The sequence below is a fragment of the Motacilla alba genome, chromosome 23 (assembly GCF_015832195.1).
Source record: "Motacilla alba alba isolate MOTALB_02 chromosome 23, Motacilla_alba_V1.0_pri, whole genome shotgun sequence".
Classification (NCBI taxonomy): domain Eukaryota; kingdom Metazoa; phylum Chordata; class Aves; order Passeriformes; family Motacillidae; genus Motacilla; species Motacilla alba.
The window spans coordinates 4,760,317-4,787,631 of record NC_052038.1 but is presented as its reverse complement, the minus strand read 5'-3'; the positions used below and the strand labels follow the sequence as shown (position 1 = coordinate 4,787,631).

Sequence of the window (27,315 nt, the reverse complement as noted above, 5' to 3'; positions counted from 1 at the left end):
CGACCTTTCACGAGCTTTGTGAGGGGCCCAGCACTGAAAGCAGTACTAGAGTAAACAGAACCATAAAATCAAAGTTGTGACAGAGCCGACGACGGCACGGGGAGCGCGGGCGGGATTCGAACCCGCGGCCTCCCGCGAACCGCCCGCTGCAGGACTCGAACCCGCGGCCCTGCCCGCGCTGCGCCCCGGCGGTGCCGCGCATGCGCGCTCCGCATTCCCGCCCGGCGGCGGCGCTGAGGCGCGGGAAGGGCCTGAGGGGGAACCGGCACCGGCAGCGGCACCGGGCCATGGGGACCGAGACTCTGGCCTGCCCGGGGCACAGCGCTGCCCTGAGCTACAGGGGTAGTGCTGCTGTGAGGGCTCAGCGTGTCCCCTCGGCCTCCCGAGTCCAGCAGGGCCTTGGCAGCGCCCTGTGGGAGCTGAGCCTTCCCTCCCTGCCCTCACGGTCCTGTGGGGCACGGCCGCTGTGGGGACGAGCCCTCGGTGTCCCTGAAGGACGAAGCTGCTCTTATCAGGTAGTGTCACACAGTGCTGAAGAGGGAAAGAAAAGAGCCTGTGATTATCAGAGTTTACGTGACTCCAGTTTCGCCTTTGCAGAGCCATTAAACCCAGCAAAGCGGCACTGAGCAGCTTCTCTGTGTATTTAGAGGGATAAAGGTTTGCTGGATCCTTTTTTCTCACCCTCGTTCATGGATGATTCTTCGAGTTTCTTTGTGCAAAGGGATGGACTTGGTGGCCCTTATGGGTCCCTTCCAACTTGAAGTATTGCATGATTCTACAAATGCAGAGGCTTTTTTTGCAGGGGTTTCTGTGATTGTGTGTGGAGGCAGCACTTCACTAACACAGACACATTCCAGGCGCTTAAATTAGTATAAAACACGGCCCTCTATTAATAATTCGACAGTCAGAGCACGGGAAATGGGAAAACAACAGCTTTATAATTGGGGAGATCACACATCTCCTCCAGCCTGTGCAGGAAACAAGGGATCCTTATTTATCCGCCTCTCCCTGCGCTGTGAGATGTCACCCGCTGTTGGGGACACCGCGCTGGCTCCAGGTGGCACTTGGCTCTGTGACCAGGGGCTCTGAAGGGGATTGTGACGGGAACTGCCTCCCTTTTCCCGGTGGGATCGGGAAGCCGGTGTGGCACCAGCACTGTCACACCCGGCAGGCCGCAGGGGTGTCCCCTCGGGTCCCCTGAGGCGCCCAGCTGCGGGGTGGCCGGCCAGGATGCGGCTCTCAGCCCCGCTCTGAGGCACGGAACGGCGGGAGCGCGTCCACGGCCCGTGGATTCCACCGGGGGCCGGCGCTCCCGGGGACGCGGGGCTTCCACGGGGACAGGGCTGGACACACCCCGGGTGTTCTGGAGCCAGGAACCGGCTCCCAGATCCCGGTCCCGGTTCCCGGATCCAGATCCCAGATCCCGGTTCCCGGATCCAGGTCCCGGTCCCCAGATCCCGGTCCCGGTCCGGCGGGGCTGAGGGAAGCGGAAGCCGTGGGAACCCCCGGGAGGACCGAACCACTGTCCGCAGCGGGGAGGAGCGGGCTGTACCACTGTGCGGGCGGGGGGGGATGCTGGCGTGGAAGGCTCCGCGTGCACGTGCGGCCAGAGGGCCGGTCCAAGTGTGGGAGGGCTGCGGGGGGGTGCGGGACGTACCAAGGGTGACTGGGGGGCGAGCCGCCCCCGGGCCATACCAACGCCCAAGGGGGGGAGAGGCCTGTACCATGGGATTTAAGGGGGGGTTGCTATGAGATCAGAGGGATGGACGGAGTCGTTCTCCGCCGCGTGGAGAGGGCTGCTCAAGGTATTATCTGACCCGGCTTCGAACAATTCCGCCTCGGGGCATTCCACAGCCTGTGCCAGTGCCTCGCCACGCTCACAGAGAGGAATTTCCTCCTCACACCTAACCTCTATTGTTCCCTGTCTTGCCACTGCAATCGTGACGAAGGATCCCCCTCTGGTTTCCCTGGAGGCCACTCCAAACGCTGGAAGGTGCTGCGAACTCCACGCGCAGCCCTCCATCCCCGGCTCTTCCCCCCCCCCCTCCACGCCTGGAATGGACGCGCCCAGCGCGCTGCCCCGGGGCGGGCGCGCGCGTGGGCGGACCGTACCACTGTGCCGGCCGTGGGTGTGAGGGGCGGGCCGTACCACGGGGCCGCGGGCGGGAGGGGGGGCCGCGGCCTGTGCGCGAGGAGCCGTGTGGCGGCGCGCGGGCTCTCGGTGTCTCCGGCCGGACCGGGCCCAGCGCAGCCCCAGCCCCGTCACGGGCCCCGCCGCCCGCCCGCGACCCTGCCCGACCGCGCCCGGCCCCCGGCCCGCTCAATGCCCACGGTGAGGGGGCAGCCCGGGGGAGCGGGGCAGGCTGGAGCCGCCGCCCCGGGAGCTGGGGCAGGGGGGGAATCCCGGCGGTGCTCGGCCCGTTTGGAGGGGATTCCCTGCTCTGAGGGGGCCTCTGTGGCCTGGAGAGTCTCCTCAGGCCCTTGCGGGTGGTTTGGAGGGGTTGTGTGCTCTGGGGGACAGTTTGGGGGGGTCTGAGGGTTGCAGGAGGCTGAGGCGTTGGTTTGGGGTGGCCTTGAGGGTTGAAGGGCTCGTTCGGACGGGGATTTGGGGTCCACGAGGCTCCGCCTGGGCCCAGGGGCTGCTTCGGGGAGTCCTTCCTGTTGTGGAGGAAATTCCCGGCCTGTGGGGTTTGTTTGGGGGACCCCTGGGGGGCTTTGAGGGCTCCCTGCGTGCGAGGGGGGCTTTGGGGGCAGCTCCCACCTGTGGGGTCCCTCCTGAGCTTGGGGGGCTGCTCTGGGGGTCCCCGGGGGTGGCTGGGGACAGTGGCCCTGACCTGCAGCTTTGGGGGTCCCTTGTCCCTGCAGGGCTGCTTTGGGGGGGTCCTCCCTCACCTGTGGGATGTGGGGGGCTCAGTGCCCACCCCAGCCTTGTGGGGGTCCCCAAACTCCCCTCCTTGCAGCCGCTTTTGGGGGGATGGTCAGGAAGGGGGGGGGCATTTCCTGGGGGATTCAAACGGGGGGGGACAGGGAGGCTGCAGGAGGGTTGAATTCGGAGTTTGTACCTGGCTTTGGGGGGGGTTGTATCTGTCTTTGGGGGGGAATTTGCACCTGGTTTTTGAGGGGGGCTTTTACTTGGTTTTGGGGTGAATTTGCACCTGGTTTTTGGGGGGAATTTGTTCCTTGTTTTTGGGCGGAATTTGTACTTGGTTTTGGGGGGAGTTTGCACCTGGTTTTGGGGGGAGTTTGCACCTGGTTTTTGGGGGGAATTGGTACCTGGTTTTTGAGGAGGTTGTACCTGGCTTTGGGGGGAATTGCACCTGGTTTTTGGGGGAATTTGTACTTGGTTTTTGAGGGGGAATTTGCACCTGATTTTTGGGGGGAATTTGCACCTGGTTTTGGGGGGGATTTGCGCCTGTTTTTTTGGGGAATTGCCCCTGGTTTTTTGGGAAATTGCTCCTGGTGTTGGGGCACATTTGGAGCACTGTTTTGAGGGGAGGGCTGTTACTGATTCCTGTGCGGGTGAGGGACGAGGTTGATAAAAGCTGGGGATTATTTTGGGGTGGCAAAGGGAAGCCTCGAGGTGCTCTGTAAAGGGTTTTTTTTTGCGTTTAGGGCTGGCAGGAGCTGGGGGGTGACACTTCTCAGGCAGGAAAGGAAGGGTGTCCAGGATGTGGTGGTTTTCCTGGGGTGGCAGTGGGGGCAGGGCTGTGGGGCCGGTTCGTCCGGATAAAGGGCTGCCCTGTGGGATTTGGGGCTGGCACAGGGGGGAGCCGATGGGTTCTGGGACGAGCAGCGCCTCGGGAGCAGTCCTGGCGTGGCCAGTGACCCGCGGGAAGGCCTGAGCCAGGGAGGGGCGGATTTCTGAGGAATGCCAGCTCGGGGCGGTGCTGTGGGATTAAAAGGAGCCGAGCTTTGGGATTTGGGGGATTTGGAGCCCAGGTGAGGCTGTGGGGAAGCGCTGGAAGTGGTTTCTCTCGGTCTCGTGGTGGCTCCTGGGTGTGATTAGTCACCATCTGCATTTTCTCCCGGGGCAGTGCGTGCTCTGCTCGCCGGTTTCGGGGCGAGGAGGAGGAGGAGGAAGGCAGAGGTTTGGCTTTGAAAAGCTCCTGTATAAATGGAAACTGGCCTCGAAACTCCCCGAACGAACCAGGCAGGGTCTGACTCAGAACTGCAGTTAGGAGTTAAAGGAGAGGGGAAAAAAAAAGAATTAAAAAAAGAGAAACCCACCACTAGCAGCAGCCAGAAAACTCTGTCTCCTCTGACTCAACACGTAGAATTTAATCGGATTTAATCAGCCCAGCTGGAGTTCAGGTAGGAGTGAGGATGCACAGCCAGGAATGTGGGTCTTACTCAGGGTCTAGTTGTGATTTTTAATTTTATTTTTTTAAAAACACCTCATGAACGTCAGCGAGTGATTCCAGGCTGAATTCCCTGCAGGGATCCATCCTCCTCTTCCTGAGCTGAGTGCCGTGCTCGCAGCTTTCCCGGGGCAGAGCTCAGGCTGCTCCCTGGACTTTGGCCCCTCTGGAATTGCGGGGCTGTTCCCTGCGGAGGCAGGGAATGGCTCCACACTGCCACAGGGGGACAGGGGACAGGGAATGGCTCCACACTGCCACAGGGGGACAGGGGACAGGGAATGGCTTCACAGGGGGACAGGGAACGGCTTCACACTGCCACAGGGGGACAGGGAATGGCTCCACACTGCCACAGGGGGACAGGGGGACAGGGAATGGCTTCACAGGGGGACAGGGGGACAGGGAATGGCTCCACACTGCCACAGGGGGACAGGGGACAGGGAATGGCTTCACACTGCCACAGGGGGACAGGGGACAGGGAATGGCTCCACACTGCCACAGGAGAGCCAGGGGACAGGGAATGGCTCCACAGGGGGACAGGGAATGGCTTCACAGGGGGACAGGGGACAGGGAATGGCTCCACACTGCCACAGGGGGACAGGGGACAGGGAATGGCTCCACACTGCCACAGGGGGACAGGGGACAGGGAACGGCTCCACACTGCCACAGGGGGACAGGGGACAGGGAATGGCTCCACACTGCCACAGGGGGACAGGGGACAGGGAATGGCTCCACACTGCCACAGGAGAACAGGGGGACAGGGAATGGCTCCACAGGGGGACAGGGGGACAGGGAATGGTTTCACACTGCCACAGAGCTGGAGGAGAGGGAAGAATTCCCTGTGAGGTCATGAGGGATAGAAGGGAATTCCCATGCCTGGAAGTGCCCAGGGCCAGCCTGGAGTCACCCGGGGCAGCTGGGGGTGCTTTAATCCCCCCGAGCCCCGCCGTGATTGCAGATGGTGTCTGTGGGGTGGATTTTGGGAGGGAAAAGCCATTTCCAGTGCTGCTCCTGCAGGGCCAGAGCAGCTGCGTGCCGTGGCTGCCTGGGGGCTCCCTCGGCAGCTGGAGATCCAGAGCAGCTCCTGCAAACCTTGGAAATCTGCCCCGAGCCTTGGAGCTGGCTCTTTTTGGGGCAGCTGAGCTGGAGCACCTCCTGAATAAGAGCTGTCAGGTGCCTTTGCAGTGAGCCTGGTGTCACCTCCCAGCTCTGTGGGGGCTGTGGGGGCTCGGTGAGTGTGCAGTGCCCTTCCCCAGCTCTTGGCTCTGTCAGGTGCCTTTGCAGTGAGCCTGGTGTCACCTCCCAGCTCTGTGGGGGCTGTGGGGGCTCGGTGAGTGTGCAGTGCCCTTCCCCAGCTCTTGGCTCTATCAGGTGCCTTTGCAGTGAGCCTGGTGCCATCTCAGCTTTGTGGGGGCTCGGGCAGCGTGCAGTGTCCTTCCCCAGCTCTCTTGGCTCTCTTGGCTCTGTCAGGTGCCTTTGCAGTGAGCCTGGTGTCACCTCCCAGCTCTGTGGGGGCTCGGGCAGCGTGCAGTGCCCTTCCCCAGCTCTCTTGGCTCCGCTGGTCCTTGCAGCTTTTTGTTGCCCCTTGTTTCTCTCCGCTCTGGAGCCGAGCCGTGCCCCCGAGGCCGGGCCGTGCCTGGGAACAATCGGGGCTCTGTGGCCGGGCGGTGACATTTATCAGTGACATTTATCAGTGACATTTATCAGTCAGCGCCAGGCTCACTGTCAGCCCCTTTAACTCCCCGGCCCCAGACTGGGGCGGTTTCCCAGCAGAGGTGGATGGAAGCTGGGATCAGCGAGATGAGGAGCTGCAAGTGACTCAGCTCTGCAGCTCCTGAGTTTCCTGGCTGATTTCTGAAGCTGCTTTCAAGTCCTGCTCGTCTCGTTAATGGCTTTTGCTGTTGGGTTTGATATTTTGGGTGAGGGTGTTTAGGCTGAGCTGTTGATCAGGCAGGACCTCGTTTTCAAAGCCCAGCTCAGCCTTCTGATTTTCAGCAAAGACTTCTTGATGTCGCAAACAAATTTCTGAAAGTAATTTTTGATTTCGCTTGAAGATCGTTCCGTGGTTTAAACAGGATTTTGTAGCTCAAGTTTTAATTTTTATTTTTTTTTTTTTAGCAGAGCTTTTTGCTTTTGACTTCAAACACTTCCAGCAACTTTAACTTCAAACACTTTTAGCAACTTTCAGCTTTTTGGGCACAGAATGCAAATACCATTCAAACGTGTCCTTTAAAAACTTCGGGGGCGGGTGGGGAAGGTGTTTTTTTAAGGAATAATCCCAGGCTCAGAGCAGGGAAGAGCGTGAAGAGAGGATGCAGCACTCCCTGGAGGAACTGTGGCCGTGCCCAGCTGCTTGCCAGCGTTCCCAGGCTGATGTTCCCTGTTCGGGGGTGGCAGCCCAGCTTTGGCAGCTTTCCCTCGGGCCTGTCCTCCCCTCGGGCAGGTGACAGTTGTCACCATTTCCTGACGTGTCACTTGCCACTCCAGGCTGCTTTGAGGGTTTCTTGTTCCTGCTGGGGCAGATCCGTATCTGCTGCAGAGGAAACCAGTGAGTCACCCGGACTGGGAGGGACTGGGAGGGTGGAACGGTGACATTTTTGGACCTCACCCCTCTCCAGGCACGTGTCAGTCTGAGCAAGCTTCCTTCAGCCAGGAGTTCATCCAGAACAATTTAATTCCAGGGCTTTTCTCCTTCAGAGGAGATTTTAGAAAAGATTTTTTGGGTTTTTTTTTTTTTTTGCTTCTGGCTGATTTGTGGTTTAGGTTTTCAGGCTCCTTTTGGAGGTCTCTGGCTTCTCGCACGTGGAAAATGTTGCAGGTGAAACATTTTGGCGGTGTTGGCACCGGGAGGGGAATTTTCAGGAAGGGGAAGTAAAACCTGGCACGGGCAGAGTGGCAGGAAAAGCCAAACTCCTGAGGCGGGGTGGGAATCTGATGGGATCCAGTGGCGTGCAAATCCCAGAGCTTTCACAGAAAAGGAAAACCCGGCAGCTCCTGCATTCCACGTGGGTCCTCCTGAGAGGAACAGAATGTTTGGGATTGCCTGAGGCCCTCCCGAGGATCCTCTGAGTTGTGAGGAACGAGCAGGAGTGCTGTGCACCCCCAAAGAGCAGGAGTGCTGTGCACCCCCAAAGAGCAGGAGTCTGTGCACCCCAAATGAGCAGGAGTGCTGTGCACCCCAAATGAGCAGGAGTGCTGTGCACCCCAAATGAGCAGGAGTCTGTGCACCCCAAATGAGCAGGAGTCTGTGCACCCCGAATGAGGAGTGCTGTGCACCCCCAATGAGCAGGAGTGCTGTGCACCCCCGAGCGAGCAGGAGTGCTGTGCACCCCGAGCGAGCAGGAGTGCTGTGCACCCCAAATGAGGAGTGCTGTGCACCCCAAATGAGCAGGAGTGCTGTGCACCCCAAATGAGCAGGAGTCTGTGCACCCCGAATGAGGAGTGCTGTGCACCCCAAATGAGGAGTGCTGTGCACCCCGAACGAGCAGGAGTCTGTGCACCCCCAGATGAGCAGGAGTCTGTGCACCCCCAAATGGGGAGTGCTGTGCACCCCGAGTGAGGAGTGCTGTGCACCCCGAATGAGCAGGAGTCTGTGCACCCCCAAATGAGGAGTGCTGTGCACCCCGAATGAGCAGGAGTCTGTGCATCCCCGGGGCTTGGAAAGGGGATCCCGGGGGCCTTCCCAGGGGATCCTGTTCTGCAATCCCTGCCGTCCCTGCGGGCTGCAGCTCTTGGAGCTGCTCCTCTCTGTCCTGGGCTGGAGCTGGGAGCTCCTCTCCTCTCATTCCTGGCTGCTCCTTCCCCCGGCTCTGCTGGAGCCTCACATTCAGGGATCCTGAACTGTTTGGAGCCGTCTCCAGCTCCTGTCGAGGCAGGAGTTCCTTTCTCTTCCTGTTCCCCATTCCAGGTGTTTCCATTATTGATTATTATTTATTTTTTAATGATTATTTAAATGAGTTTCTGTGGGATATCCCTCCTGTCACATCCTCCCCAACCCTTCTCCTGTTCCCATTCCAGGTGTTTCCATGGTTATTATTATTATTTATTATCATTATTTATTGTTATTATTGTTTATTATTATTTATTATTATTTATGATTAGATCTCTCAGAACTTTGATTTATTGGGTTTTTTAAATGAGTTTCTGTGGGGGTATCCCTGCTGTCACATCCTCCCCAACCCTTCTCCTGTTTCCCATTCCAGGTGTTTCCATTATTTTAATATTATTATTTATTATTATTTATTATTATTATTTATTTATTTATTTATGGTTAGGCCTCTCAGAGCTTTGATTTATTGGGGTTTTTTTAATGATTATTTAAATGACTTTCTGTGGGGTATCCCTGCTGTCACATCCTCCCCAACCCTTCTCCTGTTCCCATTCCAGGTGTTTCCATTATTGGGTTTTTCTAATGAGTTTCTGTGGGATATCCCTCCTGTCACACCCTCCCAACCCTTCTCCTGTTCCCATTCCAGGTGTTTCCATTATTGATTATTATTTATTTCTTAATGATTATTTAAATGACTTTCTGTGGGGTATCCCTGCTGTCACATCCTCCCCAACCCTTCTCCCGTTCCCATTCCAGGTGTTTCCATTATTATTATTATTTATTTTCTAATGATTATTTTACAATTGAGTTTCTGTGGGGTATCCCTGCTGTCACACCCTCCCAACCCCTCTCCCGTTCCCATTCCAGGTGTTCTGTCGGAGGCTCCTTGGCACCTTTATGGCGATTCTGAGCGTCAGGGCAGATTTCTGCCAGGCCCAGCACGGCGCCCTGGCCGCCGAGTGATCCCGGCGCGTCCCTCGCCCTCCGGGAAGGCAGCAGGCCCCGGCTCAGATTTATGGGATTGCTCCCGGCCCCGGCAGCGGATTCCCGGCTCAGATTTATGGGATTGCTCCCGGCCCCGGCAGCGGATTCCCGGCTCAGGTTTATGGGATTGCTCCCGGCGCTGGCAGCGCGTTCCCGGCACCGCCTGCGGCCCGGCTCAGCCCCAGCAGCAGCCAGAGGAGCCCCGGCCTCCCTCAGCGGTGCCTCCATGTAGGACAGGCTGCCCGTGGGGGGACTTTGGGAGCCTGAAGGAAAGCACCCCGCCAGCACCCGAGGGTTTGGAATCAACCTGCTTTTCCCAGGAGCGAAATCCCCGAGGAACAAACCCATCCCAGCGAGCTCTGATCCATCCCAGGCCTATTAGTGATCTTTTGGATGTTTTCTGCTGTGAAACGTTTCCAAGGTCATTGATTTTTGTTTTGTTTTGTTTTGTTTCGCCGCCTTTATTTTGATTTTTTTTTCTTTTTTTTTGGTTTTTTTTTCCTTTTTTTTTTTGGCCCCTCACGCGTTTTGGTTTTTTTTGCCATTATGAACCGTCCAGCCCCCGTGGAAATTACTTATGAAAATCTACGTTTCCTGATCACTCACAACCCAACCAATGCAACCCTCAGCAAGTTCATCGAGGTAAGGAGTCCAAAAAATTCCCAACTCCCTCAAAATCCTGGCCAGGAATTTGCTGACCAGTCCCTCCTCACCTCTGGAAGGAAATTTAAGGTTTTTTATTCTTTATTACTCACATTCTCCTCACAATATGAGAACAGAATTCACTGGGGTGTTATTTTGGGATACCAACCCTGCCCCCACCTTGCCATCAAGGGTTTACTCCTTGGACAAGAACAATGAGTTAAAAAAATTCCCAAATCCCTCAAAATTCCTGTTCAGGAATTTGCTGACCAGTCCCTCCTCACCTCTGGAAAGAAATGGAAGGATTTTTTACTTTATTATTCACATTCTCCTCACAATATGAGAACAGAATTCACTGGTGGGTTTCTTTTTTTGTGAATTTCTGCATTTTTTGGCCTGGATGAGCTTCAGTTTTGGGATACCAACACTGCCCCCACCTTGCCATCAAGGATTTACTCCTTGGACAAGAACAAGGAGTTAAAAAATTCCCAAATCCCTCAAAATGCTGTTCAGGAATTTGCTGAGCCATCCTTCCTCACCTTCTTGAAAGAAATGGAAGGATTTTTTACTTTATTATTCACATTCTCCTCACAGTATCAGGAGAGAATTCACTGGGTTTATTTTTTTTTAATTATTATTTCTTGGCCTGGATGAGCTTCGATTTTGGGATACCAACCCTGCCCCCACCTTGCCATCAAGGATTTACTCCTTGGACAAGAACAATGAGTCCAAAAAAATTCCCAAATCCCTCAAAATTCCTGTTCAGGAATTTGCTGACCAGTCCCTCCTCATCTCTGGAAGCAAATTTAAGGGTTTTTTTCTTTACTATTCACATTCTCCTCACAATATGAGAACAGAATTCACTGGTGGGGTTTTTATCTGAATTTCTGCATTTTTTGGCCTGGATGAGCTTCAGTTTTGGGATACCAACCCTGCCCCCACCTTGCCATCAAAGATTTACTCCTTGGACAAGAACAAGGAGTTAAAAAATTCCCAAATCCCTCAAAATCTTGTTCAGGAATTTGCTGAGCCATCCTTCCTCACCTTCTTGAAAGAAATGGAAGGATTTTTTACTTTATTACTCACATTCTCCTCACAGTATCAGGAGAGAATTCACTGGGTTTATTTTTTTTTATTATTATTTCTTGGCCTGGATGAGCTTCGATTTTGGGATACCAACACTGCCCCCACCTCGCCATCAAGGATTTACTCCTTGGACAAGAACCATGAGTTAAAAAAATTCCCAAATCCCTCAAAATCTTGTTCAGGAATTTGCTGACCAGTCCCTCCTCACCTCTGGAAGGAAATTTAAGGGTTTTATTCTTTATTACTCACATTCTCCTCACAATATGAGAACAGAATTCACTGGTGGGCTTCTTTTTTTTGTGAATTTCTGCATTTTTTGGCCTGGATGAGCTTCGATTTTGGGATATCAACCCTGCCCCCACCTCACCATCAAGGATTTACTCCTTGGACAAGAACAATGAGTCCAAAAAAATTCCCAAATCCCTCAAAATTCCTGTTCAGGAATTTGCTGACCAGTCCCTCCTCACCTCTGGAAGGAAATTTAAGGTTTTTTTTCCTTTATTATTCACATTCTCCTCACAATATGAGAACAGAATTCACTGGTGGGTTTCTTTTTTTGTGAATTTCTGCATTTTTTGGCCTGGATGAGCTTCAGTTTTGGGATACCAACCCTGCCCCCACCTTGCCATCAAGGATTTACTCCTTGGACAAGAACAAGGAGTTAAAAAATTCCCAAATCCCTCAAAATCTTGTTCAGGAATTTGCTGGGCCATCCTTCCTCACCTTCTTGAAAGAAATGGAAGGATTTTTTACTTTATTATTCACATTCTCCTCACAGTATCAGGAGAGAATTCACTGGGTTTATTTTTTTTTATTATTATTTCTTGGCCTGGATGAGCTTCGATTTTGGGATACCAACCCTGCCCCCACCTTGCCATCAAGGATTTACTCCTTGGACAAGAACAATGAGTTAAAAAAATTCCCAAATCCCTCAAAATTCCTGTTCAGGAATTTGCTGACCAGTCCCTCCTCATCTCTGGAAGGAAATTTAAGGGTTTTTTTCTTTACTATTCACATTCTCCTCACAATATGAGAACAGAATTCACTGGTGGGGTTTTTATCTGAATTTCTGCATTTTTTGGCCTGGATGAGCTTCAGTTTTGGGATAGCAACACTGCCCCCACCTTGCCATCAAGGATTTACTCCTTGGACAAGAATAGTGAGTCAAAAAAATCCATAAATCCCTCAAAATGCTGTTCAGGAATTTGCTGACCAGTCCCTCCTCATCTCTGGAAAGAAATGGAAAGATTTTTTACTTTACTATTCACATTCTCCTCACAATATGAGAACAGAATTCACTGGTGGGTTTCTTTTTTTGTGAATTTCTGCATTTTTTGGCCTGGATGAGCTTCGATTTTGGGATACCAACACTGCCCCCACCTTGCCATCAAGGATTTACTCCTTGGACAAGAACAAGGAGTTAAAAAAATTCCCAAATCCCTCAAAATCTTGTTCAGGAATTTGCTGAGCCATCCTTCCTCACCTTCTTGAAAGAAATGGAAGGATTTTTTACTTTATTATTCACATTCTCCTCACAGTATCAGGAGAGAATTCACTGGGTTTATTTTTTTTAAATTATTATTTCTTGGCCTGGATGAGCTTCGATTTTGGGATACCAACACTGCCCCCACCTTGCCATCAAGGGTTTACTCCTTGGACAAGAACAATGAGTCCAAAAAAATTCCCAAATCCCTCAAAATTCCTGTTCAGGAATTTGCTGACCAGTCCCTCCTCACCTCTGGAAGGAAATTTAAGGGTTTTATTCTTTATTACTCACATTCTCCTCACAATATGAGAACAGAATTCACTGGTGGGCTTCTTTTTTTTGTGAATTTCTGCATTTTTTGGCCTGGATGAGCTTCGATTTTGGGATACCAACCCTGCCCCCACCTCACCATCAAGGATTTACTCCTTGGACAAGAACAATGAGTTAAAAAAATCCACAAATCCCCCAAAATTTAAAACTCACCATCCGGGATTCTAACACCCCAGCTATTGAGAATTTTCTCCCTTTTCCAGCGCTCTCTGCCGTGGATATTCCTGCTCATCCCGGGGTGCAATTCACCCCAAACAGCAGAGGGAATTGGGATTTTGGAGCCTGCAGGGCGAGCTGGAGCAGCTTTGGTTGGATCCTCTTTCAGCGCATCCCCTGGTGGGCTGTGTGCTCTGCTCCTCCCTGCTCCGACCGTCAGCACTGCCTGCAGCAAACACTCCCAGCTCCTGTTTAAACAGGAGAAGAAGCTGCACGGAGCATTTAAGCAGCTGTTTTAATACTCTTACAATTTTACTTTTATAATTCCAATTTTTTTCCCCCCCCTCAGAAACGTTTCTCATTTTTTCTGCCGCTTGTTAAATTTCCCCACCGATTTTATCCCTTGCTCCTTCCACGTGTGGAGTCACCTTGGTGCCCCGAAAAGGTGGAAAGTGTTGATTTTTAGAGCTGATAAAACCAGATTTCTCCTTCATCAGTGCTCAGGTGTTTTCCTTTCCCTTCAAGGAGCTGAAGAAGTACGGGGTGACAACCTTGGTGCGAGTTTGTGATGCCACTTATGACCAAGCTCCAATCGAGAAAGAAGGAATCCAAGTTCTAGTGAGTTGCCTTTAAAACTGGCTAAAAATGGGAATTTTCACCTCTGGAACTTGTGGGCAATCTCTTCGTGCTTGGGGCTGGTCCAGCTTGGCCAAAAAAAAAAAAATGTAGCAGCAGGTGAAGGTGGGTTTGAGAAACTCAGTGGGGTTTTTGTGTGGGTTTGGATTTGTTGAGGTGTTCTGTTTGGTTTTTTGGGGTTGTTTTGGTGATGTCTGGTGCTCAGCCCTGTGGTTGGAGCCTGGCTTGCTCCTTGTCCGTGGCCACAGCATTTTTGGGCTCTGCTGTTGGTTTTCTCAGCCTGTGGGTGGGATTCCCTCTCCTCTGCCACTTCTGAGCCTCTGGGTGACACAGTGCCACAAATCTCTGTGCCAGGAGAGTGCCAGGAGAGGACCGTGCAATCCTGGGATGTTCTGGGTTGGAATCCTTAAAGCTCATCCACACCGTGGCCAGGGACACTCCCACTATCCAGGATACTCAGCCTGGCCTTGGGCAATCCTGGGGCAGCCCCAAATCCTCTGGGAAATCCATCCCAACTCATCCTCAGAGAGAAGAATTCCTCCCAAATTCCCATCCTGATGCTCCTGGGGCAGCCCCAAATCCTCTGGGAAATCCGTCCCAGCCCCTCCTCATCCTCAGAGGGAAGAATTCTTCCCAAATTCCATCCTGATACTCCTGGGGCAGCCCCAAATCCTCTGGGAAATCTGTCCCAGCCCCTCCTCACGCTCAGAAGGGAAGAATTTAATCCCAAAATCCCCTCTTGACACTCCTGGGGCAGCCCCAAATTATCTAGGAAATCCATCCCAGCCCCTACTCATCCTCAGAGGGAAGAATTCCTCCCAAATTCCCATCCTGACCCTCCTGGGGCAGCCCCAAATCCTCTAGGGAATCTATCCCAGCCCCTCCTTATCCTCAGAAGGAAGAATTCCTCCCAAAATCCCCTCCTGGCACTCCTGGGGCAGCCCCAAATCCTCTAGGGAATCCATCCCAGCCCCTCCTCATGCTCAGAGGGAAGGATTTAATCCCAAACTCCCCTCCTGAGGCTCCTGGAGCTCAGCAGGTGGAATTCCTGCCCTGCTTGCTCCCCGCTGCCCTTGTGCAATGGTGTCTGAGTGATCCTGGGAGGTTTTTTTAAGAGGTGTGTGCTCGCCCCGAGCTCCCAGGCAGTGTTTTTCCAGACAATACTTGGGAATGATTAGAGGAACTGATAAAATCAGTTTATTTTGTTGGTGTTGCGAGGGCAGAAATGGCACCTCAGCCTCCCTGCAGCTCTCTGGCTTTTCGTGGCTCAGCCACAGGAAAACTCCTGCGGCTTTCCATGAGGAGAAAATAATTCCATTGTGGTGTATCAATGAGAATTCCACATCCAGGGCAGTCAGGATTCTTGGCTTCCACAGGAAAAATGCAGGTTTCCATGAGGAAAAGAAAATTTTATCCTGGATTATCAATGAAAATTCCAGGTGCGGGTCAGTCAGGTTTCTTGGCTCAGCCACAGGGAAACTCCTGCAGTTTTCCATGAGGAATTTTTTTTTTTCCATGGAGAAAATAAAATTATTCTGGTATATCAAATTCTATGTGCAGGTCAGTCAGGTTTTGTGGCTTCCACAGGAAAACTCCTGCAGTTTTCCATGCAGAAAATAAACCTCAAAACCATGGAAAACTCCTGCAGTTTTCCATGAGGAGAAAATAATTCCATTGTGGTGTATCAATGAGAATTCCACATCCAGGGCAGTCAGCATTCTTGGCTTCCACAGGAAAAAATCAGTTTTCCATGAAGAGAAAAAAATTTTATCCTGGATTATCAATGAAAATTCCAGGTGCGGGTCAGTCAGGTTTTGTGGCTCAGCCACAGGGAAACTCCTGCAGTTTTCCAGGAGGAATTTTTTTTTTTTCCATGGAGAAAATAAAATTATTCTGGTATATCAAATTCTATGTGCAGGTCAGTCAGGTTTTGTGGCTTCCACAGGAAAACTCCTGCAGTTTTCCATGCAGAAAATAAACCTCAAAACCATGGAAAACTCCTGCAGTTTTCCATGAGGAGAAAATAATTCCATTGTGGTGTATCAATGAGAATTCCACATCCAGGGCAGTCAGGATTCTTGGCTTCCACAGGAAAAATGCAGTTTTCCATGAAGAGAAAAAAATTTTATCCTGGATTATCAGTGAAAATTCCATGTGCAGGTAAGTCAGGTTTTGTGGCTTCCACAGGAAAACTCCTGCAGTTTTTCATGCAAAAAAAACCCAAAACAAAACAAAAACAAACCAGAAACATGGAAAACTCCTGCAATTTTCCATGAGGAGAAAAAAAAAGTTATTGTGGCACATCAGTGGAAATTCCAGGTCCAGGGCAGTCAGGATTCTTGGCTTCCACAGGAAAAACGCAGGTTTCCATAAGGAAAAGAAAATTTTATCCTGGCATGGCAGTGAAAATTCTGCGTGGAGGTCAGTCAGGTTTTGTGGCTTCCACAGGAAAACTCCTGCAGTTTTCCAAGAAGAAAAAAACCCCAAAACCATGGAAAGCTCCTGCAGTTTTCCATGAGGAAAAAAACCAAACAAACCAGAAACATGGAAAACTCTTGCAATTTTCCATGAGGAGAAAAAAAAATGTCATTGTGGTGCATCAGTGGAAATTCCATGTGCAGGTCAGTCAGGTTACTTGGCTTCCACAGGAGAACTCCTGCAGTTTTCCATGAGGAAAAAAACCCCAAAAACATGGAAAACTGCTGCAGTTTTCCATGCAGAAAAAAACCCCAAAAACATGGAAAACTGCTGCAGTTTTCCATGCAAAAAAAAACCCCAAAACCATGGAAAACTGCTGCAGTTTTCCATGCAGAAAAAAAACCCCAAAAACATGGAAAACTCCTGCAGTTTTCCATGAGGAGAAAAATGAAATCCATGAGGATTAAATGAAATTTGTGCTGTGCAATCCCTCTGAGCTGAGGCTCCGGAGAGAATTCCCTGTGCCAGAGGGGAGATTCTTCCCAGGGCAGCTCTGGGATGGAATTCCCACCTTCTCCCGGCCCTGGGCTTTGTGTTTCTAAAACAATTCAGGCTTTTTGCTTCTCAGGAAGCTTTAAAACCTCAATTTTGACCCGAAAGCTGCTTTGTGAGGAAGCTTTGCATAAAAAAAACTGGAAATGGGGTTTGCTCCTGGTGTGGAGCCTCTCCCTTGGAGCAGAATCTCCTGATTGTAGATTTCCCTCATCCTAAAAAGCCTCAGGACACTGCTCCAGGAGGGAAATTTGTGCTGTGGAATCCCTCTGAGCCGAGCTGGGGCTCAGGAGAGAATTCCTTGTGCCAGAGGGGAGATTCTTCCCAGGGCAGCTCTGGGATGGAATTCCCATCTTCTCCAGGCCCCGGGCTTTGTGTTTCTGAAACAATTCAGGTTTTTTTCTTCCCAGGAAGCTTTAAAATCTCAATTTTGACCCGAAAGCTGCTTTGTGAGGAAGCTTTGCTTAAAAATAACCTGGAAATGGGGTTTGCTCCTGGTGTGGAGCCTCTCCCTTGGAGCAGAATCTCCTGATTGTAGATTTCCCTCATCCTAAAAAGCCTCAGGACACTGCTCCAGGAGGGAAATTTGTGCTGTGGAATCCCTCTGAGCCGAGCTGGGCCTTGGGAGAGAATTCCCTGTGCCAGAGGCAGGCCAGAATTCCTTGTGCCAGTGCAGCTCTGGGATGGAATTCCCACCTTCTCCAGGCCCCGGGCTTTGTGTTTCTAAACCAATTCAGGTTTTTTGCTTCTCAGGAAGCTTTAAAACCTCAATTTTGACCCGAAAGCTGCTTTGTGAGGAAGGAAATGGGGAAATGGGGTTTGCTGCAGCTGTGCCCTGGTGTGGAGCCTCTCCCTTGGAGCAGAATCTCCTGATTGTAGATTTCCCTCATCCTAAAAAGCCTCAGGACACTGCTCCAGGAGGGAAATTTGTGCTGTGGAATCCCTCTGAGCTGAGCTGGGGCTCCGGAGAGAATTCCCTGTGCCAGAGGGGAGATTCTTCCCAGGGCAGCTCTGGGATGGAATTCCCACCTTCTCCCGGCCCTGGGCTTTGTGTTTCTGAAACAATTCAGGTTTTTTTCTTCTCAGGAAGCTTTAAAACCTTGATTTTGATCCGAAAGCTGCTTTGTGAGGAAGCTTTGCATAAAAAAACACCAAAAAAAAACTGGAAATGGGGAAATGGGGTTTGCTGCAGCTGTGCCCTGGTGTGGAGCCTCTCCCTTGGAGCAGAATCTCCTGATTGTAGATTTCCCTCATCCTAAAAAGCCTCAGGACACTGCTCCAGGAGGCAGATAAACCCAGCTCCTCTTCCCCAGGAATTCCTGCTTTTCCTTTTCCAGCCAGAGTCCTCTTGCTGCTCTGAAATGGGATTGAGGAGCCCCCAGCTGAGAAAATAACACCTCGCTATTTCGAGCTCATATTTGCCTGTAAAAAATAACATCCAGCATGAAACCCACAGCCCGGGGCCGGATCAGTGCCTCTCTCAGCACCATTCAATGTCTGTTCCAGCGCTGCCCAGGTCACAAATGTGGTGAAACCCCTGAAAATGGCAATTTTTGGCAAAGCTGGCAGCGGGTCGTGGGTGAAACGTGGCTCCAGAGAGGGAGAAAACAGGGAATGAGCTGTGCTGGGGCTGGGATGGGTTGGATTCCTTGGGCTGCTGCACTTCAGGAGCACAAAATCGGGAAAACCAGCAGGGGTTGGCTTTTCTTGAGAGGATTTTGGGCACTTTTTGGCTTCCTGAGGGGCTGTGGTGGCTTTGTTCATCTTCAGTATTTTCATTTTTTTTCTGAGAGGATTTTTGGCTTCCAGAGGTGGCTTTGTTCATCTTCAATATTTTTATTTTCTGAGTGGATTTTTGGCACGTTTTGGCTTCCAGAGGTGGCTGTGTTAATCTGCAGTATTTTTTGAGAGAATTTTTGGCACTTTTTGGCTTCCAGAGGTGGCTTTGTTCATCTTCAGGTTTTTTGTTTATTTTCTTTTTTCTTTTTTTAATTTTCTGAGAGGATTTTTGGCACTTTTTGGCTTCCATAGGTGGCTGTGTTCATCTTCAATATTTTTATTTTCTGAATGGATTTTTGGCACGTTTTGGCTTCCAGAGGTGGCTTTGTTCATCTTCAGGTTTTTTGGTTTATTTTCTTTTTTTAAATTTATTTTCTGAGAGAATTTTTGGCACGTTTTGACTTCTAGAGGTGTCTTTGCTCATCCTCAGGATCCAGGGGATATTTCCCTGTCCTTTTCTCACTCCTTGCTTTATTTGATCTGATTTTTTTGCTCTCTGTGCCCCAGGAAGGCACAGGGAGCTGGAAATGCCCCTGCTGGAGGTGGGAATTCCTGGCAGCTCCTAATTCCAGCATTTTTACAGAAAACACTCCTTATCACCTCCAAGTCCTGTCGCTTCCCCACCCGGGCTGCCACTCCTGGAGCTGCTCTGCTAGTCCAAAAAAAGGGAAAAAATCCAGAAATCCCTTTCCTGCCTCTCCCCCTTGGTGCAATCCTGGTTTTTAATCGCTGCTCTCATCGTGCACCTCAAAATTTGCTTTTTTTTCCCTGTCCAACAGGAACCCAGAGCTCAGAATAAGGAAAAACTTCCTGCAGAATTTGCTGTGGTTCCATCCCTGATGCCAGAATTATTCTGTGTTTTTATCAGTGCTGGGATTGATCCGGGCCAGGAGTTGTGTGGACACCGAGGAAAAGATTTAATTTCAATTAAACACAGAAAATCCTCTTTCAGTTCCCGGGACAGGGGGTGCCACGGACCTAAAATAACCCAGCAGCCCCGTGGGATGCAGTGGAAAATCCCAAAATCCCATAAAAACCTTTTATTAGAAAGAACAAATTCTGATTTCTGATCTTATTCCTGCGGCCTTTCCCTCTGCTGCCTTGTCCCAGATATTTTTAATTTTCCAGCCCTTTAACAAAGGGTTTCTCTGCGCTCTTCGGGCTCGGTGAATTAATCCCATATAAAATAATTTCAGTATTTTTGGGTTTTTTTTTTGAACTGAACTCCCACCTCCCAGTGCATTTCTGAGCTGGCTTTGCTGAGTGCATCTCAAAGTGGTTTGCAGCTGCTCCTGTGTGCTCCAGAGGATTTTATTTCATCAGAACCTGTTCTCAAAGTGCTCCAGAAATGACTTTTTTTAGTCCTGATGAGGGCAGAGGGCTCTTTTTAAAGCCATTTCCTTCCATTTCCAGTGTTGGTGGAATAATCCAGCACCCTGCCCTGAGTTTTGCTGCTAAAACACATCACAACCACCGAAAGAAAAATATTAAATAATTACTAAATACGATTTTTTTCCCCCTTTACACCATTTCTCCAGCACTCCCTGCATCCACGAAAATGACAAACTGTGGGATGTTGTGCTTGGGCCTGAAAGAAAAGATGTGAGGCTCAAATTCCTGGAAAGCTGTGTGTCCTCAGGAAAAGTGGGAAGCTGCTTGCACGGCAAAAATAATCAATTTTTGATTATTGATAAATGAAATTGATTAAACATGGCCTGGATTTAATGGTGGCTGCCCCTTCAACAGCAAAAAAAAGTGAATTTCTGCTGTTATTTGAGCCAGTATTTGAATTTCTGCCATTATTTGAGCACCTTTTTTTTACTGAATTCAGAGTTTCTGTGGATTTTATTCTATTTTTTTACCAAATTCAGAGTTTCTGTGGATTTTATTATATTTTTTTTACGGAATTCAGAGTTTCTATGGGTTCTATTATATTTTTTTTACAGAATTCAGAGTTTCAGTGGGTTCTATTCTATTTTTTTACAGAATGCAGGATTTCTATGGGTTTTATTATATTTTTTTTACCGAATGCACGTTTCTATGGGTTTTATTATATATTTTTTTTACTGAATTCAGAGTTTCTGTGGATTTTATTCTATTTTTTTTACCAAATTCAGAGTTTCTGTGGATTTTATTATATTTTTTTTTTACAGAATTCAGAGTTTCTATGGGTCTATTCTATTTTTTTTACGGAATTCAGAGTTTCTATGGGTTCTATTCTGTTTTTTTTATGGAATTCAGAGTTTCAGTGGGTTTTATTCTATTTTTTTTACAGAATGCAGAGTTTCTATGGGTTTTATTATATTTTTTTTTATGGAATGCACGTTTCTATGGGTTTATTATATATTTTTTTTACTGAATGCAGGGTTTCTATGGGTTCTATTCTATTTTTTTTACGGAATGCAGCGTTTCTATGGGTTCTATTCTATTTTTTTTTACTGAATGCAGAGTTTCTATGGGTTCTATTCTATTTTTTTACGGAATGCAGGGTTTCTGTGGCTTTTATTCTATTTTTTTTACAGAATGCAGGGTTTCTGTGCGGTATGTTATATTTTTCTCTTACAGAATGCAGGGTTTCTATGGGTTTATTATATATTTTTTTTACAGAATGCAGGGTTTCTATGGGTTTATTATATATTTTTTTTACAGAATGCAGAGTTTCTATGGGTTTTATTATCTATTTCTCTTACAGAATGCAGAGTTTCTATGGGTTCTATTCTATTTTTTTTACAGAATGCAGGGTTTCTATGGGTTCTATTCTATTTTTTTTACAGAATGCAGAGTTTCTATGGGTTTATTATCTATTTTTTTTACAGAATGCAGAGTTTCTATGGGTTTATTATCTATTTTTTTTACAGAATGCAGAGTTTCTATGGGTTTTATTATCTGTTTTTCCGGGGTGCCGGTTTCCGTGCTCTGAAGGCTCTCTCCCCCCAGGACTGGCCGTTCGATGACGGCGCGCCGCCCCCCAGCCAGGTGGTGGAGGACTGGCTGAGCCTGCTGAGGAGCAAGTTCCGCGAGGAGCCGGGCTGCTGCGTGGCCGTGCACTGCGTGGCGGGGCTGGGCAGGTGCGTGCTGCTCCCTGCCCCGAAACCTCATTAGAATAGTCATCATTTTATTCATTACTAGGAAATTCCTTTGTTAAATTTCTTTGTTAAATTTCTTTGTTAAATTTCTTTGTTAAATTTCTTTGTTAAATTTCTTTATTAAATTTCTTTATAAAATTTCTTTCTTTATAAAATTCCTTTATTAAATTTCTTTCTTTATTAAATTTCTTTCTTTATTAAATTTCTTTATTAAATTTCTTTGTAAAATTCCTTTGTAAAATTTCTTTATAAAATTTCTTTATAAAATTTCTTTATAAAATTCCTTTGTTAAATTCCTTTGTTAAATTCCTTTGTTAAATTTCTTTGTTAAATTTCTTTATAAAATTTCTTTGTTAAATTTCTTTATAAAATTCCTTTATAAAATTCCTTTATAAAATTCCTTTGTTAAATTCCTTTGTAAAATTCCTTTGTAAAATTTCTTTATAAAATTTCTTTATAAAATTCCTTTATAAAATTCCTTTATAAAATTCCTTTATAAAATTCCTTTATAAAATTCCTTTATAAAATTCCTTTATAAAATTCCTTTATAAAATTCCTTTATAAAATTCCTTTATAAAATTCCTTTATAAAATTCCTTTATAAAATTTCTTTGTTAAATTTCTTTGTTAAATTTCTTTGTTAAATTTCTTTGTTAAATTTCTTTGTTAAATTCCTTTGTTAAATTTCTTTGTTAAATTCCTTTATAAAATTCCTTTATAAAATTCCTTTGTTAAATTTCTTTGTTAAATTTCTTTGTTAAATTTCTTTGTTAAATTTCTTTATAAAATTTCTTTATAAAATTTCTTTATAAAATTTCTTTATAAAATTTCTTTATAAAATTTCTTTATAAAATTTCTTTATAAAATTTCTTTATAAAATTTCTTTATAAAATTTCTTTATAAAATTTCTTTATAAAATTTCTTCATTAAATTTCTTCATTAAATTTCTTTCTTTATGAAATTTCTTTATGAAATTTCTTTATGAAATTCCTTTATAAAATTTCTTTGTTAAATTTCTTTGTTAAATTTCTTTGTTAAATTTCTTTGTTAAATTTCTTTGTTAAATTTCTTTGTTAAATTTCTTTATAAAATTTCTTTGTTAAATTTCTTTATAAAATTTCTTTATTAAATTTCTTTATTAATATTTCTTTATTAAAATTTCTTTATTAAAATTTCTTTATAAAATTTATCCATTAATTTATCCATTAATGTATCCATTAATGTATCCATTAATTTATTCATTTTATTTAATTATTTCTTTTAATTATTTAATGTACCCATTAATGTACCCATTAATGTACCCATTCATTTATCCATTCCTTTATCCATTTTATTTAATTATTTCTTTTAATTATTTAATTTATTCATTAATTTGTGTCGTGAAAGCAGCGGCCGCTGGTTTGCGAGAGGAATTGCATGAATTTGGAAGGATTCCTTTTATTATTTCTGGATTTTTGCCTTAAATATTGATTTTTTTCCCTGCAGGGCTCCCGTTCTGGTGGCACTTGCTCTCATTGAGTGTGGAATGAAGTATGAGGATGCAGTTCAGTTTATAAGGCAGTAAGTGAAAATTCCCTTTTTTTTCCCCAAGAAATCTTTTATTCTGTGCTTTTTGATCTGCCCCAGCCTGTTAAGGAAGAGATTTGGGGCTTTTTTAGGTGTTTTATCCTAAAATAAATATATCTGAGTAAAATTTGGGTTTAAATGGGAAGAAAAACTCAAATATTTTGAATTTTGTGAGGTAAAAGTGTCTAGGCCTGGACTGTAATTAATTATTGCTGTTCATTAATAAGGATTAACAGGTGATCTCTCTTTTAAATGTGAAGAAAAAACTCAAATATTTTGAATTTTGTGAGGTAAAAGTGTCGAGGACGGGGCTGTAAATTGATTGTAATTAAAGAGGTGATCTTACTCTTTAAAATCGAGATTTAAATGGGAAGAAAAACTCAAAAATTTTGAATTTTGTGAGGTAAAAGTGTCAAGGATGAGGCTGTAAATTGATTGTAATTAAAGAGGTGATCTTACTCTTTAAAATCGAGATTTAAATGGGAAGAAAAACTCAAATATTTTGAATTTTTGAGGTAAAAGTGTCTAGGCCGGGGCTATAATTAATTATTGCTGTTCATTAATAAGGATTAGTAGGTGATCTCTCTTTTAAATGTGAAGAAAAAACTCAAATATTTTGAATTTTGTGAGGTAAAAGTGTCTAGGCCGCGACTGTAATTAATTATTGCTGCTCATTAATAAGGATTAACAGGTGATCTCTCTTTTAAATGTGAAGAAAAAGCTCCAATATTTTGAATTTTGTGAGGTAAAAGTATCAAGGATGGGGCTGTAAATTGATTGTAATTAAAGAGGTGATCTTACTCTTTAAAATCTGGGTTTAAATGTGGAGAAAAGATAAAAAATTTTGAATTTTGTGAGGTAAAAGTGTCTAGGCCGGGACTATAAAAATTGCTGCTGGTCAATGAGGATTAACAGGTGATCTCTCTCCTTAAAATCTGGGTTTAAATGTGAAGAAAAGCTCAAATATTTTGAATTTTTGAGGTAAAAATGTCTAGGCCGGGGCTATAATTAATTATTGCTGTTCATTAATAAGGATTAGTAGGTGATCTCTCTTTTAAATGTAAAGGAAAAAACTCAAATATTTTGAATTTTGTGAGGTAAAAGTGTCAAGGACAGGGCTGTAAATTGATTCCAATTAAAGAGGTGATCTCACTCTTTAAAATCTGGGTTTAAATGTGGAGAAAAGCTCCAATATTTTGAATTTTGTGAGGTAAAAGTGTCTAGGCCTGGACTGTAATTAATTATTGCTGCTCATTAATAAGGATTAACAGGTGATCTCTCTTTTAAATGTGAAGAAAAAACTCAAATATTTTGAATTTTTGAGGTAAAAATGTCTAGGCCGGGGCTATAATTAATTTGCTGTTCATTAATAAGGATTAACAGGTGATCTCTCTTTTAAATGTGAAGAAAAAACTCAAATATTTTGAATTTTGTGAGGTAAAAGTGTCAAGGACGGGGCTGTAAATTGATTCTAATTAAAGAGGTGATCTTACTCTTTAAAATCTGGGTTTAAATGTGGAGAAAACTCAAATATTTTGAATTTTGTGAGGTAAAAGTGTCAAGGACGGGGCTGTAAATTGATTCTAATTAAAGAGGTGATCTTACTCTTTAAAATCGAGATTTAAATGTGAAGAAAAACTCAAATATTTTGAATTTTGTGAGGTAAAAGTGTCAAGGACGGGGCTGTAAATTGATTCTAATTAAAGAGGTGATCTTACTCTTTAAAATCTGGGTTTAAATGTGAAGAAAAACTCAAATATTTTGAATTTTGTGAGGTAAATGTATCAAGGATGGGGCTGTAAATTGATTCTAATTAAAGAGGTGATCTTACTCTGGGTTTAAATGTGGAGAAAAGATAAAAAAATTATTATTTAATATATTATTAATATTGTTAAATATAAAATATTAAATATTATTTAATTATAACGAATTAATGAGCAGAAATATGCTTTTTTTTTCCCATTGATGTCCACCTTGCTTGTGTTTTTTAGGAAAAGGAGGGGAGCTTTCAATTCCAAGCAGCTGCTTTACCTGGAGAAGTACCGGCCCAAGATGAGATTACGCTTCAAAGATGCCAACGGTCACTGCTGTGTTCAATAAATAAACACAAAAACCAAACTCTTGATCTCAAAAGGAAGGCAGAAGTGAGCGGGGGGCTCTTCTCTGGACTCTTGGCACCTGGAAATGTGAATCTGGAATCAAAAAAAAAGGAAAAAAAAAGTCATTAAATTAGTGGTGGAGTCAGTGCTCCTCAACCTCTGTCCTTAAAAACAAAAAGGGTGATGATGATTGAGAGAAAAAACCCCAAAATTAGAAAAATATAATAATAATAATAATAAAGCCAATTAAGAGAAACATTTCAGTGAAGGATTGTTTTCTCCTTAAGCTGCAACCTGCAAAGGAGAAAAGCAGTTTCTGAACCTTCTGTATTTTTAACTTTTTAAGAAAAGAAATAAAGTCAACTTTATGTCTAAGGAAAAGCAGCCCAGCGTTGCCTTGTGCAGAAAGGATTCTCTCGAGGTGAGAAAAGCACCCCCAGCCAGGAATGTGAATTCCTGAGGTGTGAATTCCTTTTGAAACTCTTTAAAAAAAACAAAAAAAAGAGGTTTTTTTGTGTTTTTAACCAGGGACACGAGGAGGAGCTGCCTGGGAACAGCCTGCCAGCCTTAAGCCCCTTTTTGGGCACATCCCAGGGATTCTGGGGGATGTTTTCCATGGAATTCTGACTCCTGGGGGGCTGGAACAGGACCCTCACTCCTAAACCCCGTGGTGAATCTGTTTTTGGGGAGTGTGTGTGTGGTTCTCTGTGTGTGTCACTCGGATTTTTCCCAAAGAATTCGGCCGAAATGTTAATTTTAGACAGAAAATCCATCCTGCCGCACAAGACCGATGGTCCAAAGTGTCCTGGGTGAGCGAGGGGCCATTCAGACAAGGATTTGAAATTAATTTCTCTGTCAGAAAGATGAAAAAGCCTATTTTTAAATGATTTTTTTCCTGCTGTCCACATTCCCAGCCTTGCTGAGCCCAGGAAATTGGGATTTTGAGGGGAGGCCTCACTTGCTGTGAGGGGGAATTTCCTCAGCTGGGCCTCTGATTGCCTTCTTCTCTTTTATTGGGGTTTCTGGGAGGGAGAATCCCAAATTCCACCCCAAAATCCTGATACGTTTCATCAGCAAACCCTAAAAATTTGGATATTTGGGCTGCTGGGGAACAAACTGAAGGATTTCAGGAGCAATTTTGGCCAGGCTGCTCCTTGCAGACCCATTTTTGATTTTGGCTGCCCCAGGGGTTACCTCGAGCACCTTTTCCTGGGTAATTTTCCACGGTATCCATATTTTTTTCCATAATATCCATGTTTTTCCCATAATTTCCGTATTTTTTTTCCACAATACCCAGCCTTGGAAGGGTTTGGATCCAGGTTCCCTGGGGATATTTTGAAATTTAGCTTGTTGGGCTGTACCTGCAGCAGGTGAAGCCTCTCCTCCCCAGGATTTCTCCCTTTCCCAAACTCCTGCAGGAGCCTTTCCAGAGCACAAGAAATGGATTTTAGGAATTCCAGCCTTGGCAGAGCTTTTATAAATTGAGCCAGAAAATGTCAGTTCTTGTCAAAGCCCCTCGGGTGAGCTCCCCGAACCCTCCCAGGCGTGTCCCTGCCTCCAGCTTGTGCCGAGTTCCCTCCTCCCTGTGGAATATTCTGATTTTTCCGTGGATCAAGGAGAGCTGGAAGTGTTTTTTGGGGTGGGTGCTGCGCTGGGGAGGGAGGGAAACGGTGCTGAAATCCCAATTCTGCCCTTCGCCTTCCCCTCCCACCCTCAGAGCCTGAGGGGCTTTCTGCGAAGAAAAAAGGGAATTTTTAGCCAAAGGTATCCTGGTTTTTAAAGGAATTTGGCAAATTCTGGGAGGCAGATCAGAGGGGAGGGTGCTGAACTGGATGCAAACCCCAACTCCTCCTGAACAACAAAAAGCAGATTTTAAATGCTCCGTGTAGAACTTCCCATTCTTCCCCCTGCTCCCCTCATCCCCCTCTTGATTGATGATGTCCTAATTATCATATCCAGCCTTAATTAGAGGGGGAAATGCGGATTGTCCCAGTGTCCCCACGGGCTGGGGGTGTCACTGTGCCCCGGGCACAGCTCCTGGCTCGGCACTTGAACGTGGTGCAATAAAGTTCTTGCAGTAAAATCTCTTTTTCCTCTGCCTCTTGATGCATTTACTCATTCGTGGTCAGTAATCACCTTTAATTAGGTTTAATTATCTCCAATAATATTGTTGTTATCTTAATTAATTTGGTTTAATTCTCTCCAAGAGTTTGGGCCCCGTGGTTTGGAATTGCTGCTGGGGGAAAAAAAAGCTGATTTTAACGGGGGAAAAAGGAACAATTCTCCTCTTTTATCTCTTTAAAAATTCTTTT

The 27,315-nt window shown here is 46.4% G+C and overlaps 1 protein-coding gene across 2 annotated transcripts; it reads left to right on the top strand.

Annotated features, from left to right (window-relative positions):
• The first annotated feature begins 2,124 nt into the window (after positions 1 to 2,124).
• PTP4A2 (protein tyrosine phosphatase 4A2) lies at positions 2,125 to 25,384 on the top strand. 2 transcript variants are annotated; one of them, XM_038161043.1, is made up of 7 exons: positions 2,125 to 2,332; positions 9,052 to 9,589; positions 9,728 to 9,810; positions 13,394 to 13,486; positions 21,191 to 21,321; positions 22,824 to 22,898; positions 24,896 to 25,384. In XM_038161043.1, the coding sequence occupies exons 2-7, from the start codon at positions 9,562 to 9,564 to the stop codon at positions 25,002 to 25,004; spliced, it is 519 nt and encodes a 172-aa protein (XP_038016971.1). In that variant the 5' UTR covers positions 2,125 to 2,332; positions 9,052 to 9,561; the 3' UTR covers positions 25,005 to 25,384. The 2 variants fall into 2 exon arrangements, with proteins under 2 accessions (XP_038016971.1, XP_038016972.1); XM_038161044.1 differs by having other exon boundaries at positions 2,129 to 2,332; positions 9,052 to 9,810.
• The last annotated feature ends 1,931 nt before the right edge of the window (positions 25,385 to 27,315 follow it).